A 16441-nucleotide genomic window follows, 5' to 3' on the forward strand; every position below is an offset into this window, starting at 1 on the left:
CTTTTGTATAATATTAAGAACATACACATCGAATTGCGAATCGTAGAGATTGGATTGAGATGAGCAGTCATTGGCTTTTGTGTACTTTCCAATGAAGAAGAAAAAAAAAAAAAAAATTAGAAGAAAAATTTCATCTCAGAAAAAAACCCTCTTCTCTTCACAGATCTACAATTAAACAACAACCAATTAGCCCTCTATAAATACCATGGATATTTCCAAACCAGTTGGTTCAGAGATCACGTCTGTTGATTTTGGAGTGCTATCGGATAGTGAAGTTCAGAAATTATCGTCAAAGCAAATTACCAATCCAATCGTATTTGACAACTTGGGTCATCCTGTGAATGGCGGTTTATATGATTTGTCACTTGGTGCATTCTTACGAAATGTGTGTACTACATGTGGATTAGATGAAAAATTCTGTCCAGGACACATGGGTCATATTCAGTTGCCAGTGCCTGTTTACAATCCAATGTTTTTCAACCAGTTGTACATTTTTTTGAGAAGTGCTTGTTTGTATTGCCATCATTTCAAGTTGAGTCATCTTGAGGTGCACTTGTTTAAGTGTAAGTTGCAACTTATACAGTATGGCTTGTTATTGGAGTGCAGTGAGTTGGAGAATATGATGCCAGCTGGGAAATCCGCCAAGGAGATGAGCAACAACGATGAAGAGGAAGAGGAGGGAGTTTCAGTAGATGACAAGACAAAGAAGGAATTGATGGAAAGAAGAGAACGATTTGTCAAGAATTCAATTTCAGCAGCATTGAAGGACGGAAGAACTAGTGCCAAGGGAGTTATTACTGCCTCTGTGGGTGAAGAAAGAAAAGCAACCATACATGAATTTTACCGCAGGTTGTTGAGTAGACCCAAATGTAGTAATTGTTCCATGTATTCACCAAGTTTTAGAAAAGATGGATTTACCAAAATTTTTGAAAACTCACTCAATGATAAACAAGTTACTAATAATAGAGTTAGAGGTTTGCAACGTCCTGATATGATTAAGAAAAATGGTGGTGGTAGCTCCTCAACTGCAAGTGATATCCCAAACATCAAGCACAAAGGTGGATCAAAGTATGTCTTATCTTCCGAAGTCAGGAATATTATCAGGGCAGTTTTCAAGAAAGAGCAACCTGTTTTGCAGAAAGTTTTCCATTCCAGACCACATCAACATGAATATGTCAGTGGTGACATCTTCTTCAACCAGGCCATCTTGGTACCACCTACCAGATTCAGATTACCTTCTAAGTTGGGAGATGAAATTCACGAAAATGCCCAGAATGAATTATTGTCAAACATCTTAAAGACAACTGTTTTGATTGCTGATTTAAACTCTCAGATATCACATATGTATGAAGCAAAATTGAGTGGAGAACAAAAGAAAATTGCATTTAACCGATTAATGAATTCATTCGTCACTTTGCAAAACGATGTCAATGCATTTATCGATTCAACCAAGAACCAAAATGCACCAGCAGGTAAAGTGCCCAACCCAGGTATCAAACAAGCATTGGAAAAGAAAGAAGGGTTGTTTAGAAAGCATATGATGGGTAAGCGTGTTAATTATGCTGCTCGTTCAGTCATTTCACCTGATCCAAACTTGGAAACTAATGAGATTGGTGTGCCACCAGTTTTTGCCAAGAAATTGACATACCCAGAACCAGTTACTGCGCACAATGCATCTGAGTTGAGACAAGCTGTTATCAATGGTCCTGAGAAATGGCCAGGTGCAGTACAAATTCAAAATGAAGATGGCTCATTGATTTCATTAATTGGTATGAGTTTAGAGCAAAGAAAAGCCTTGGCCAACCAATTGTTAACCCCAACGGGAAGCAATTCGTTTGTTGGTAAAAAGGTGTATAGACATATCAAGAACAAGGATGTGGTGATTATGAATCGTCAACCAACTTTGCATAAAGCCTCAATGATGGGTCATAAAGTTAGAGTTTTACCTGGTGAAAAGACCTTGAGGTTGCATTATGCAAACACTGGTGCATACAATGCCGATTTCGATGGTGATGAAATGAATATGCATTTCCCTCAGAATGAAAACGCTAAAGCAGAGGCATTGAATTTGGCAAACACTGATAGTCAATATTTAACCCCAACTTCTGGTTCTCCATTGAGAGGTTTGATTCAAGATCACATTTCCGCTGGTGTCTGGTTAACTAGTAAGGACACATTCTTTACTAGGGAGACTTATCAACAATTGATTTATGGATGTATTAGACCAGAAGATGGCCATACTACAAGATCAAGAATTATTACATTACCACCTGCTGTTTATAAACCTGAATTGTTATGGACAGGTAAGCAAGTCATTACAACCATCTTGTTAAACATCAAGCCAGACAATGTTCCCGGTGTCAATTTAATCTCAAAGAATAAAATCAAGAATGATTATTGGGGAGAACATAGTACTGAAAATGAAGTCATTTTTAAGAATGGTGAGTTATTGAGTGGTATTTTGGATAAATCACAATATGGTGCTTCTCAATTTGGTATTGTTCATTCATTACACGAAGTTTATGGTTCTGAAGTAGCTGGAAAGGCATTGAGTGTTTTGGGAAGATTGTTTACCAACTACATCATGATGACTGCATTTACATGTGGTATGGATGATTTGAGATTGACCGAGGATGGTAATGTATGGAGAAAGGATATTTTGAAACAATCGGTCGATGTTGGAAGACAAGCTGCTACGGAAGTGACAAACTTGGCTGAAAACACTGCTAATGATAACAAGGAATTGAGGAGAAGATTGGAGGAAATTTTGCGTGATGATGATAAGTTGGGTATTTTGGATGCCATTACTCAATCCAAGGTGAATGCCATTACTTCACAAGTTGTTTCCAAGTGTGTACCGGACGGAACCATGAAAAAATTTCCTTACAATTCTATGCAAGCTATGGCTCTTTCTGGTGCTAAAGGTTCCAATGTGAATGTGTCACAAATTATGTGTCTTTTAGGACAACAAGCATTGGAAGGTAGAAGGGTACCAGTTATGGTTTCCGGTAAGACTTTACCCTCGTTCAAGGCCTTTGAAACTGACGCAAGAGCTGGTGGGTATATTAAACAAAGATTCTACTCCGGTATCAGACCACAAGAATATTACTTCCATTGTATGGCTGGTAGAGAAGGTCTTATTGATACCGCTGTCAAGACATCTAGATCAGGATACTTGCAACGTTGTTTGACAAAACAATTGGAAGGTGTGCATGTCAATTACGATAACTCAGTACGTGATGGAGATGGAACTTTGATTCAGTTCCTTTATGGTGGTGATTCTATTGATACCACTAAACAATCGCACATGAATCAGTTTGAATTCTGTTTGGAAAATTACGATGCATTATTGGCCAAGTATAATCCAGGAGAAATGGTTGAGAATTTGGATACTTCGAAAGCATTGTCGTATTCTAAAAAGGTGCGTAAATCAATGAAGAAACAAAAGGATGTACCACATTATGAACAGGAGATCAAGTATGATCCAGTCATCAATACGTACAACCCCGCCAAGTATCTTGGTTCAGTTTCAGAAAAGTTTCAAGAGAAATTGGACAAGTTTGTTTCCATTCATCCAGATTTATTTGCTCAATCTAAAGAAGAAGCTAAATCTAGTGGTAAGTTAACCGAAAAGAAGTTTAGAGCATTGATGCAATTGAAATATATGAGATCTTTAGTCAACCCAGGAGAGTCAGTTGGTATTATTGCATCTCAATCAATTGGTGAACCATCGACACAAATGACATTGAATACATTCCATTTCGCTGGTCATGGTGCTGCAAATGTTACATTGGGTATTCCACGTATGAGAGAAATTATCATGACTGCCTCAGCAGCCATCAAGACTCCTCAAATGACATTGCCGATCTTGTCTGATGTCAATGACCAACAAGCTGATGCTTTCTGTAAATCAATTGCTAAAGTTGTCATGTCTGAGTTTGTTGATAATGTCACAGTTACTGAAACTACATCACAAGATGAAGATGGATCCAATAGTAGATCGTATGTGATTCATTTGGGATTCTATACCAAAGATGAATATGAGGCTGAGTATGATATCAGTCAAGCACAATTGGAAAATGTTGTTACGCAAACATTTATTCATGATTTAGAAACTCAAATTGTTAAAGAGGTGAAGAAACAAAAGAAGCCTGATTATATGCCAACGGTTGGAAAATCTGCTGGTAAGACCGATATGGAGACTGTTAGTGGAAAGATCAGAGAATTGAATGAAGAAGATGACGATGAGGATGAGGAAGAAGATGGGGCCGATATGGAAGAGCTGAAACAAAAGGCTAAGCAACAAGTATCATACGATGGACCTGATGATGATGAGATTGAAACTATGAAACGTGCGGAAGAAACCAGTGATGAAGAAATGGAAGATGCAGAAGAAAGTGATCGATCATCCAGCAGTGATAGTGAGAGTGATGATGATGATGAAGATGCTGATGGTGATGTCAATATGGAAAAGAAGCCAGAGCTTTCTCGTTTAGCTAAAGACCGTCAAGCTGAGGTCATTGCTCAACACAATATGGTTACCAAATTCAATTTTGATGATGAAAATGGTGAATGGTGTGAATTCAAACTTGAATTGAATGGGAATGAAACACAAAAATTGTTAATGGTCAACATTGTTGAAGAGCTTTTACGTAAAACTGTTGTTCGTCAAATCCCTCATATTGGAAGATGTTTACGTCCAGATCCTGATGCTCTGGGAAAGAGAATCTTGACTACTGAAGGTGTCAATTTCAAAGCCATGTGGGAACAAGATGATTTTATCGATGTCAATTCAATAACATCTAATGATATCGCTTCGGTATTACGTACATATGGAGTTGAAGCTGCTAGAAATACCATTGTTAATGAAATTTATCGAGTGTTTGATACTTATGGTATTAGTGTTTCATCACGTCATTTGGACTTGATTGCCGATATGATGACTCGTGAAGGAACGTATTTGGCATTTAATAGACAAGGTATTGACAGTTCGACATCTAGTTTTATGAAGATGTCGTATGAGACAACATGTCAATTCTTGACTAAAGCGGTATTGGATGGTGATCGAGAAGAGTTGGAAAGTCCTTCGGCAAAGATTGTTTTGGGTAAATTGGCAAATGTTGGTACTGGATCATTTGATATTTTTGCCAAATTACCTAAAATGGAGTAGGAACTGAGTTTAGATTATAGTGGTTTTTCTTTTTGTATATTAGAATAAATTGAATTAAGTCATTAACTTTAGGATGTAGGAGTAGCGTGGTGGCTTTTAGGAAAGTGCAAGACAAAAACAATAAAAAAGAGAGATCATTTCTAAAACGGCAGTAGCAACAACAACAACATAGCATATCGGAAAAGATTGAAGTAAGAACTAAAAATGGATAGTTTGTATATATTGTGTTTTTTGGGGGTGGTTTTAATGGTCACAAACTAAAAAAAGAAGAAAAATAAGGTGATAAAATGATATCATGACCCTTAGAAAAGATAAATACATACATTACATAAAAAGCATGTATAACACGCACTTTATTATCAATGACTCCTCGAGTGATGATACACATATATAAATATAGACAATAGCCTCCTTGAACTGCATTTTCCTTTTCGAATAAGCTATGTTGTTTCGATGTCTCAATTGTTATTTGCCAACGTAATTCGGTATTTATCATCTGAATCAATGTTGAGTTATGCAAAGTTTAGTGATAAGTTGAAGTACAATTTACAAGTACGGCAATTGTATTGTATTGAATATGAGATGAATTCGATTGATGAGGTGCTACTAGATCGACAAGAAGGAGAAGTATCAGAGGAGGAGGAGGAGGAAGAAGAGACTATACAAGAGGACAGATACTATTATTATCCTGATAGTGATGACAATGATTTGGATGGTGATAAATATAAAAAAGAAAGTGGTGATGATTACGTGGCTGTTCAAGATTATGATTTGACCCCGACTTTGCATTCACCTTGTCCTGGTTTACATCTTTGTACTTGTGAGGAAAGAGCCAACTATATCCAATCGTTAATTACTGAACCAAGGTTTAGAATATCACAATCAATTTCGGAAAAGATTAGGAATCGCAAGTTGTCTTTGATACGAGTTAATACAATATAAATAAACTACCTTTAATCTATAGAATAACTAGAATAAAAAAAAATACACACAACGTTCATTTGAGTAGCTGAGGCCAATTGGATAGACATGCACCCTGTTTTCCTCCCTCTATACATTGTAAGCAGCAATGACTAAACTCAAGACAAATGAAATCTTGAAACTTGGTTTTTCAAACACCAATTGTTTCAAATCAATCTTTTGTTTACCAACAGTAAAGATGTAATTCCATGGTACATTGATGATATTTCTACTTTGTAAAAACTCAACAAGTAAGAAAGAACTCAATGAAATGAATACAAACACTTGAGATAATTTACCCAAAATGATTCCCAAGAATAATCCAGTAACCGATCCAATAGTCAATTCTTCATAGTTTAAATTACCTCCAAATCTAGACTTTGCTGGGGTTGTTGTTGCTGTTGTTGGCTTTGAAACTTTTTGAACTGATACGTTGGATGCAACTTGTTGTCTTGGAGTGGCATATCCAGCATCATTGTAGATTGATTTAGCAAATGAAGTAGTTAGCAAAAATGAAGCACCGGCACTAGCAAAGAATAACTTGAAAATGTTGGATGAAGATCCATGACTACTGTTGCTGTTGTGTCTTTGTTGTTGTTGTTTGGCAGCGGTTAAGATTGCGCTTGATTTGGCTTGTACTCTGGGGATAAAGAAATTGGTTGCTGAAGTTGTTGCTGCTGGTTTGCTATTGAATGACAAGAATCGAATTGATGATCTTGTAGATGCAATTGCAGAACGATTAAGGATAGTGGGTAATGATGTAAACATTATGATTTGTCTGCTTTAGGAGAAACAATTGTGGGAATTTAAAAAGAATTTCACAGGAATCAGATGAGTTTATATAACTATATATACTCTGGTTATATTGTTGTTTTTGTTGTGCTAAAACGGATATAAATAAAAGTTCCGCTTCATGAGAGAGAGAGTGGAGTAAAAGAAGAATACTTTTTTGTGATATTTAGTTTCAAACAACGAAATTACAATTGGGAAAGAGAAAAATAGAATCACATGATCTTTAGAGCTACGTTGTTACAGGCTGCATTCTATCCAATTGGTCAATACCTCCTTTATAGCATGTGTTGAAAAGATAGCACTGTTAGGCTACAGCAAAGGTATATACGGATGGATAGCAATCATAAAAAATTTAAAATGCACGTAATGTTTGATGCATCAACAGCGGATAAATGTTTTTTTTTTTTGTTGGGAGTCACGTGGCAGTGTCTAGTCGGAACATCTACAATTGTGACATAGAATTAACTGCAACAGTAGACCACATCTGCGATTCTAACGTAAGATTAAAGCAATGTTTAATCGTCCGTGAGATGGAATTGTTTGAAGAGCTCAAGTGGACGGCTTGCTTTGAGGATAAGTTGTAGTGTACAGAATTGTACGTTATTATGTCAATAGTCTCAAGCGAAAGCGACACATGTTTGCAACACAGAATGAAGCTCAATGGCTGCTTAGACGTGTGGAGTCTAATTGACGGCGTGATATAAAGGAAAATGCCAATGGCCAACTATGCTTGGTTTGGTTAATGTTATCCTAATTAGAATCAAATGCGGCGTTTCGTGAAAAGTTACAAAAATTCAAAATTGAGAACATTTGCACTACCTAGAGCAGACGTGTACTTTTTTACAATATAAGTTTATTTTTGAGTACTAGTGCACTACCTTTTGCTATATTACATAATATGTTATGTAATACTACATAAATAACCAGCATTTGAGTCAAGGTACACTACTCTCTTTCTCTCTCTCTCTCTCTCCTTCCAAATTTTATTTTTCTTATGTATGTACTCCGCTAAAGAGCGAGAATCCCAGTACAGCCTTAATTTACTATATACAGCCTACACTACACTATATAATCTTTATTAAATAACTCCCAAAAAAATTTCGCTCCTTCTCTCTTTCTCTCGCTTCAGCTTTTTTTTTTTTTTTTGTTTTTGCAACAAACACCATATTTAACCAAGAGGGTTTTCAAAGAGGTACTGCTGGTTCATTGGTTTACTTCTAAGTGCTACTATACTCTTTCTGTCTTTGCATTGGCTCAACCCACTGTTTAAAAGAAACATACACAGTTTTTGGATAATTTTTTTTTTTTTAGCACAAAGGAGCCTTTTTCTTGCAACAAATTTTCTACTGGTGTTGCAAAAGCTTTTTACATCAGATTGAAAGAAGCCAAAGGCATTGACTTAGCAGAAACAAGTGAAGTTAGTTATACAGACAAGAACGAGCAGATCCCTAGATAGCAAACTCAACTAAGAATCACACGAGCTTAAGAAACCAAGAATGTATCCAATGTTTCAACAACAACAACAACAGGAGGAAAACTATTTACAACCAAACAATTTCCACAATTACAATGCTTCCTTTAATGAGTCCATGTTTTTCAATTCAGACACCGCACAAGAAATTTGTCCTGGTATTTGGTTAGGACCATACACTTCGTTATTGACTACGCCTCAAGTCACCAACTTGCATTATGCACCTCCACCACAATCGCACTCAACAGGTGGATACAATTTCATTTCCAATAACAATATCAAGATTATTGTAAATTGTGGGACAACTTTGAAATTTCTTGATTTGATTGAGAATTCACCTCATATTTCCATCTCATCTGATGTCTTAGTATTGAGTTTAGACCCATCATTTGATGCAATGGCATCACCATCACAAGGTCACGAATTGATTCAACAATTTACTCGAGATTATAGCAAGATTCTACACAATTATATGAATTCATTCTATTTCAATAACCCCAATGCCAACAACTTGATTCATAATTTACCATCAAATCAAAATCTATCCATTGATTCTCCTATACTTAATGGATCAAATTTAAAATTGCAATTTTTCAAATTGATTCGTTTGATTTCATTATTTAAATTGATAAATTATGATTTACAATGTCTTTTTGTATCTGAAGATGGAAATGGATCCTTGTCAACTGGGTTAACTATAGCTTACCTCATGGATTGTTATCGATATAATTATGAAAATTCATTTAAATTGATTCACGATAGACGTCCAACTATTCATACTTTACAATTGAATTTTTATGATGATTTACTAATTATTGAAAATTTGAAGAAATTTTACTATGAGAATATCGAATTAAAGGGGCGAAATCCCAATTTGTTGATGAATGGGTTTAAGAGATCAAGTGGAAATGGTGGTAACAATGAAGATGGTGTTGTTGAGGATGACAACGGAAAAACAGGGGATGAAATTATGGTTGGTGGTGACAGGAAAAGAAGACTACACTGACGAGTGGAGGAGCACTTAAGTTTACATCCTAGGTTGACAACCTGTAAATAAAGATCTCACGATCTAAAGTTGTATATTATTTGATTTTAGAAAAAATGTTGTATCATTATGTATTTATAAGAAAAAGTTAAACTTTGAACGAAGCGTACGTATTTACAAGTGGCATTTGCCTATATTCCCTTCTTACTCAGGTACATCTAATCCTACTCTATTGGCACTCTTGGATACATTTTCCTGTTGATCCATCAATAACCCAGGATTATACCTAACCAACAATTCAAAATACTCCCTCTGATTCTTTAAAAACGTAGCAACATTATTCAAATTATTCAACTCATAGTTGTTGTTTATACCAACTTTATCATCAATGATATTATGCAACGTAGTCAAATCTTTCAATTCAGGCAGTTGCTCCTCTAGACTAGAAGCTCCAGTTGTAATTCGCTGCTCTTGTTGTAACTTGGCCTTTTTCAACGATTTAAGCTTAGAAGTCAAGTCATCTACTGGTTTGCCGTCTCTTTGAGCAACTGATTTCAAGTAAGTGTAGTAGGCTGTAAGTTTGGTGTTTTCTTTTTGTTGTTGAGCGGCTAAAGTTTTGGTTTCGTAGGCAAGTAGTTCTTGTGATATTGCCCTATAAAGTTGTTTGAATGTGGGGAATGTCTTTGTTGCAATTGTCATTTATGGAGTATACAGATGGGAAGATGGAGCTTGGTGAAGTTTGGTGAAAATGTGATTTCTCTCAACTTTTTTTTTCAGTGTCGTATATACTTGTGTCCAAAATGCGACACAATGGGGTTTTCTATTTAAGGGTTGCGGTAACGAGGGTTACCGCAGTCAAAGTGGACAAAATGCAAACCATATCACAATTCATCAAAGTTCATATCATTGTGTTACCGGGTCCATTTTAAGTAACTTTTATTAGACAGCTATTCTTTGATAATGACTACGTAGGTGAGTAAATCTGGATTTAATGCTCACACTTTTCTGGCCACACTTTCTAAGGGGTATATAGTCCACTTTATCTAACGTATTTACAAAAAAAGGCACTCATTGTATAACAAGCTCACCTGATCATCCACAACAATCCTCTCAATACTTTGAACAGCTTCCGTTGGGGTGAGATATTAAATCCCCAGTATTCCAATACAACATAATCCTCATTTTGGTAAAATATATGCCAATTCTCTTTGACTTGACCTTGCTCTTGTAGGGAAGCATAACTCAGCCTATGTATCTTCACTTTTAAGTCGTATGCCACATTGAACCTTGGTACCAGCTTTGGAATCATATCTATATCCAAGTTTCCAAAGCTTAACTCAAGATTATCCAAATGTCTCATTTTCCGAAGCATCTGTCGTAGGTTGATAATTGTGGTCTCTGGATTGAAATAATGTAAACTGAAACATTCGACTTGCTTTAGCTTGAATATATCGCTCACCCACCTTGCGTCAAACTCTGCAAAGTAATAATTTTCACATTCATCAGAAGTTATGTAGATTTCTAATTCATAAGGAGTCGGACGAACAGTCCAATAATCTCCACATTGTATTTGATTACGAATTTTTTCAAGCTGAAGCAAAGTTACCGAAACTTCAATAATCTGCATATATGACATTGTCATTGTTCGTTGCTCATATAGCCAACTATTAATTTTTTGATTATGGCTATACAATTTGTAATTGAAAAAGGTTTTAAACTGGGAGTTTTCATCTAAGTTGGATGGGAAAGTAAGTGAAGTATGGTCATATCCTCGACCATGTTTCTCAAGACTAAAGAAATGTATCCAAAATGGAACTAAATTGGCCTCGTCACCACCGTTCCATATAAATAAAAACTGACTCGATGGGTAATACTCCAATAACAATCTCCTCACTACTTTAAAATCATAAATGACAAAAGATTTGTAAAATTTTGAATCAATTGGATTGGTTTCAAATGATATAAACACTTTTTGCATAAACTGGCGACAAAGTGCTGTCCACCAATTATAAGCTGAATACCCTTGTCTTGGACGAAGAAAGACTTGCTTGTGTGATAATGTTGTCATTGATGCGATGTCGTATTTTATTTCGAATTGACTTAGACCATTTTCAACCAAGAGTTGAAACAGTTCTCTTTGGGGAATTAAGTTTAGCCAGGGAATGATGGTTTCATTGGGTAAGTCGAGTAAGTAGTCCTCGAATGGGAGGATTTTACAGAGGGCTCGTACTGGTAGGTCTGAAAGATCCATTTGGTGGAGTTGATGAAGTGTGGGGATCGAATTCCACGTTTCAATTAGTTCCTTTTTAATACTGCCACTTTTAGAGGAAGGAATAAATATTTCTGATTTGACTATCCTGTTACGTTAATTTCTTTACCTTTTAATCTTCTACAACTCTATAAGTAACCGACTCTATTTACATCAGGTGCCTCAACTGCTTGAATAAAGTAAACAGACGCCTTTATTGGTCGGAATTCACCGTGATGAACTTTTTTGCAACAAGCTACAATACGCTACCGACACACTATTGCGGAAGAAGATGTAAAAGCAACAGAAGGTGTAGCTATTACCGCTCAATTACATCATAACTTAACCCTAACTCAACTAAAGGAGGAATTTACTCAATTGTGTATATAGCATGTTACACCCACATGTTATAGGTATCAACAAAGGGGGTGAAAAAACAACCACATGCCTGTATATTGTATATCACGTGAAATCCCAAACCATGGGGAAGCTGACCCTCCAACCGTACAAACATTTCAATTTGGTTGTCTTGACAACCACAAACGGAAATGAATGACCTCATTTTATAAGCAAAAGACAAAAATACAACACCCACACACACACAAATGCTCAATCATATTTATATATATATATATATATACTCTACTCTACTATAAAAACAACTACGAATAGGACTGCAGAATTGTTTCCTTGAATTGTCCCATAGTAAGAGATAAAACGATTGTCTTTTTTTATCGCAGATAGTTCGTTCATATTGTTTGGTCGTCGCTTCAACGTTACTTCTTCTCATAACGCTACTTGTCTTGGGTATTTTTCATTTGCAAATGGAATGACATAATACACGAGTTTAGTAAGCTACTGTTCATATGCAATTAGTGATTAGAAAATGATTTATGTGGAGAATGTTAGTTCTAATCAGTACTTACAAGAGCAAGAAGTGTCAGTTGTTGTGTTACGAAAATGCTTGTATAACGTTGAATTTTAATCACTTGATCCCGGGAAGTGAAGCAATATACTCATGTTGAAAAGATTTGGAAATTTCGCCGCTTTCAAATTTTAATCAAATACTGTGAATAGAATTATAATATAAAGTCGGTAAATGTGTATGTTGAACAAAGATTGTAGACATATCTCTGTGGAAAGCTAAGCCTATGACGGCGTGATATTCATCTCGAATTGCTGATACATCTCGACTGGTTTTACACCTACGAGTATTGATAGGTAATTCTACTTATTGATTAAGTCGTGAGTTGTTTAAGCAACCCACATCTGTTGTATTAGCTCTAAGCGAGCTCACATGAAATGCTAAATAAACTATATGCACCTTGGTATCAAGTATACTCCACAATTTCCTCCTCCTTCTCAACTGGAATCTCTTGTCTAACTTTATCCTTGATCAAATAACAAACACCACATGCAATTATACTAACACCAGTAATCAACACCAACATCATATTAGAATCACGATACAATCTTGCTTTATCCTCAGGCCAACCTGAATACAAGGCATAAGTAGCAGTGACTGAACCTAAATTACCCAATCCACTAACCAAGGCAGCACTAACAGCAGTACCAACATCACCATAACGAGCAAAGAATATTTCAGCTGACCATGACATACAAATTGGTACTGTTGGTCCTAACCCATAACCAGTAATCAACAACCCAGCATATTTGTTCCATGGTCCATGAGCAAAAGTTGCTACAATTAAACCAACAATAATAATAACACAAGCACCACAAAAGATTAATGGTCTAAATTTTTTATATTTATCTGCAAAGGGAGTTATGGTTAAAATACCACCCAAGTCAAATAACCAAATTGGTGCATACAACAATGAAACTTGAATCGATGTCAAATGAGGGTTATTTACCTTGATGATTGTTGAGCCAAACACAGCCAAACCAACCCCGGTTCCAACAACACCAAAATACATCATGATCAATGGCCAAATACGCAAATCGGTAATAATGGCAACAAGGTCTCTCCAAGTCCATTTGAGTAACTTGTATCTGTACTCAATGTCCTTCCTATGTAACTCTCTTTCAATTTCATTCAATGGATGCGATGGGGTAAAGTATCGATTATAAAATGTTCTAAACTTGTTCTCGGATTGTTTCACAATTTTGAATGGTCTATCAGGTAACCACCAAAGGAATGAAATCCCTGCAGCCATGGTGATTACACCTTGTGTCAAAAACATCCACTGCCAGCCATAAAAACCTCTATTTTCATCAATCGTTTGAAATCCGGCACTAACCAAACCAGCAACGGCAGCTGAAAGTTGAGCCGCCGTGAAATAATACCCAATTCTTCTAGTTGCTCGATCATTAGGATACCAGAGAGAAACATAGTAACTCATACCTGGCCATGTGCCAGCACCAACAATACCATCAATAAATCTTATAGTAATTAAACCACCGGCATTTTTCAAAGCACAATAACAAGTACTCACCAAACCAACAGTAATGACAATTCTAGCTAACCATGATTGAGGACTAACTTTAGTCATGATGAGATTCATGGGCACATCAAAGATGATAAAACCCACAGTGGATAAAGCTGATGCAGTTGATGTATCCTTGGAAGTTAAATTCAATGATTGAGTCAATGAATGACCAACTTCTGAATTCATTGTAAATGTCAACCCAAAGGAATTTGAACCAAATGAAGTGAGGAAATAAAGAACCCACAATGCTGGAATAATACGAAGATCCAACTTACGATAAATTCTATCCAACTCATGTTTATCCAACTCACCTTTATCCAGCTCATCTTGGATTTCTTCTTGATCTTGGTAATCAACTTGGGTTTCTTCAACCTCAGTTGACTTTAATCTTGATTCTTGCTCTGATAAAGAACTCATTGCTGTAGAAGGAAAAGAAAATCGAAATTCTCAATTTTAGAGCAGAATGTCCTCTCCATATATAGTTTCTACATGTGAAAGAAGTTGGTGCTGTTTTTCATTTTGGGTAATTATTAAATGTGAATAAAGAACAATAAAGTTGCAAAAAAAAAAGAGGGTCAGATCTAATTTAATTAAACTATTTTTTTTCTGTTGGGGAGATTACCGAAATTACATCCAAACATACATAGTTAAGAGATGACTCTGAGTCGACTTTAGACAGAGACTCATATATAAGTAGTCATCTCGTATTATGACTACACGAGATGAAAAAATAAAAAACAATGCAACACAATACGAAATTGACAGCATCTATTACAGAATTTACCTCAAACCCTTTCACAAAAACCTAATACCCAACGGACTATTCTGATTCTTTATCTACATCAAACCCAACAAATTTTTCTGCTTGTTTGGTTCTATTTATTGTAAATCGCAAGATGTGTTTGCTTTAAGTTGAAGAAGATGAAAAATCAACCAGAAGGGTGTGGTGTCAGGGTGTATTTGTTACCCCTTCAGTCACATCATACCTTTACTTCAAATTTCAATTATTGTCTCATGCACTTTACTGAAGAAGCACATACACTTCATTTCTTTTTGGTTGTCATGACAACCAAACATGGAAATGATTGACCTCTTTTTCTTAAGCAAAAGACAAAGACAACACACACACATATACACACACACATATACACACTACCTCATTCATTTATATTACTGTAGAACAAAAAAAAAAAAACAACTATAAATAGGACTGTCATATTCTTTTCTTTTTGCACTCCTGTAATAAGATTGAAACACCAGGTTAATTCCCTTATAGATTTCTTCAACATATTTGCTTTATTCCTCAATTACAACGCTACTTCTTTTCATAAGGCTACTTGTCTTGGGTATTTTTCATTCACAGATGGAATGAGATAATACACGAGTTTTAGTGAGCTATTGTTCATATGCAATTACTGATTAAAACAATGACTTTTGGTTTGGAAGGTTAGTTCTAATCAGTACTTACAAGAGCAAGAAGTGGCAGTTGTTGTGGTACGAAAATGTTTGTTTGGATTAAAATCGTTCTTCCAAATCTTAATTCATCCTTCTTAAGCTGAATTCCGTTATTCGTGGTATCTTTTCATAATGGAGTACTCTCATACCACACCAAGTTGTCATAATCTAGAGATTGGGTTAATTCTCTACACGAACCGTTTATTAATGTACTGTAAATAGAATTGTTTAATATATTAAAATTTGTATACCGTGTATTAAAAAACCGTAACTGTAACCCACTAGTAAGTATAATGAAATTATAAAGGAGAGTCTTAAATACTAGTTGCTATCTTTAGAGCTTGTAACAAGTCGGCTAATACTTTACTGTTTGTTGATAAATCTTCATTACTTTTCTCTATTTATTATTATTGGATGCTCATGAGAAGACGGACCACTCGATTATTATTACACTAGTCACATGTAAAGGGGGGACTAGACTTTTAAGAACACCACTTGACTTGAGCAACTTTATGCACTACAGAAAGTGGGTCATGCATTTTTCTTCCTCTCCTTTGAGTCACAACCTTTTGTTGTCCCTTGACAACCAAATTCCCACACATTATTAAGTTAGAGGGGGATATTTACACAAACGTGAAATACCCCTCAATATAAACGCCCCTGCCACTCAAATCAAAGCAATACCACATACATTGAACACATCAAGTGAGAAATCAGCAATTTGCTAGTATACCCCTCTTTACTGCTCTACCCCACAAAAGTTAGTCATGCAAAAAGGAAATTCAAGAAAGTGGTGGTCATCCTTTAAATAGATAAAATTGCATTAGTGTGAATTGTTGAGAATAAATATAATTCACAGATTCTATAGAGTAGGAGACTATATATATATATATAAGGGTGCTAATAAGTC

General features: G+C 35.7%; 7 protein-coding genes across 7 annotated transcripts; 3 read left to right on the forward strand and 4 right to left on the reverse strand. All coding sequences in view use genetic code 12, as the record gives it.

Annotated features, from left to right (window-relative positions):
- Positions 1–205: 205 nt before the first annotated feature.
- On the forward strand, positions 206–5170 carry RPA190 (DNA-directed RNA polymerase I core subunit; the record flags this gene model as incomplete). Its single annotated transcript, XM_067691162.1, has 1 exon — positions 206–5170. One exon carries the CDS (start codon positions 206–208, stop codon positions 5168–5170), a length of 4965 nt encoding a protein of 1654 aa, XP_067550258.1.
- Positions 5171–5674: 504 nt separating this feature from the next.
- Positions 5675–6112, forward strand: I9W82_000233 (uncharacterized protein; the record flags this gene model as incomplete). The annotated part of the gene is made up of 1 exon (XM_067691173.1): positions 5675–6112. One exon carries the CDS (start codon positions 5675–5677, stop codon positions 6110–6112), a length of 438 nt encoding a protein of 145 aa, XP_067550259.1.
- Positions 6113–6220: 108 nt separating this feature from the next.
- On the reverse strand, positions 6221–6898 carry I9W82_000234 (uncharacterized protein; the record flags this gene model as incomplete). The annotated part of the gene is made up of 1 exon (XM_067691184.1): positions 6221–6898. One exon carries the CDS (start codon positions 6896–6898, stop codon positions 6221–6223), a length of 678 nt encoding a protein of 225 aa, XP_067550260.1.
- A 1520-nt stretch (positions 6899–8418) lies between these two features.
- Positions 8419–9399, forward strand: I9W82_000235 (uncharacterized protein; the record flags this gene model as incomplete). The annotated part of the gene is made up of 1 exon (XM_067691195.1): positions 8419–9399. The coding sequence occupies one exon, from the start codon at positions 8419–8421 to the stop codon at positions 9397–9399; it is 981 nt and encodes a 326-aa protein (XP_067550261.1).
- A 183-nt stretch (positions 9400–9582) lies between these two features.
- On the reverse strand, positions 9583–10077 carry I9W82_000236 (uncharacterized protein; the record flags this gene model as incomplete). Its single annotated transcript, XM_067691206.1, has 1 exon — positions 9583–10077. The coding sequence occupies one exon, from the start codon at positions 10075–10077 to the stop codon at positions 9583–9585; it is 495 nt and encodes a 164-aa protein (XP_067550262.1).
- A 385-nt stretch (positions 10078–10462) lies between these two features.
- On the reverse strand, positions 10463–11629 carry I9W82_000237 (uncharacterized protein; the record flags this gene model as incomplete). The annotated part of the gene is made up of 1 exon (XM_067691217.1): positions 10463–11629. The coding sequence occupies one exon, from the start codon at positions 11627–11629 to the stop codon at positions 10463–10465; it is 1167 nt and encodes a 388-aa protein (XP_067550263.1).
- A 1328-nt stretch (positions 11630–12957) lies between these two features.
- Positions 12958–14493, reverse strand: I9W82_000238 (uncharacterized protein; the record flags this gene model as incomplete). The annotated part of the gene is made up of 1 exon (XM_067691228.1): positions 12958–14493. One exon carries the CDS (start codon positions 14491–14493, stop codon positions 12958–12960), a length of 1536 nt encoding a protein of 511 aa, XP_067550264.1.
- Between the last annotated feature and the right edge of the window lie 1948 nt (positions 14494–16441).

This window comes from Candida metapsilosis (genome assembly GCF_017655625.1).
Source record: "Candida metapsilosis strain BP57 chromosome Unknown scaffold1, whole genome shotgun sequence".
NCBI classification, from domain to species: Eukaryota; Fungi; Ascomycota; class Pichiomycetes; order Serinales; family Debaryomycetaceae; genus Lodderomyces; species Lodderomyces metapsilosis.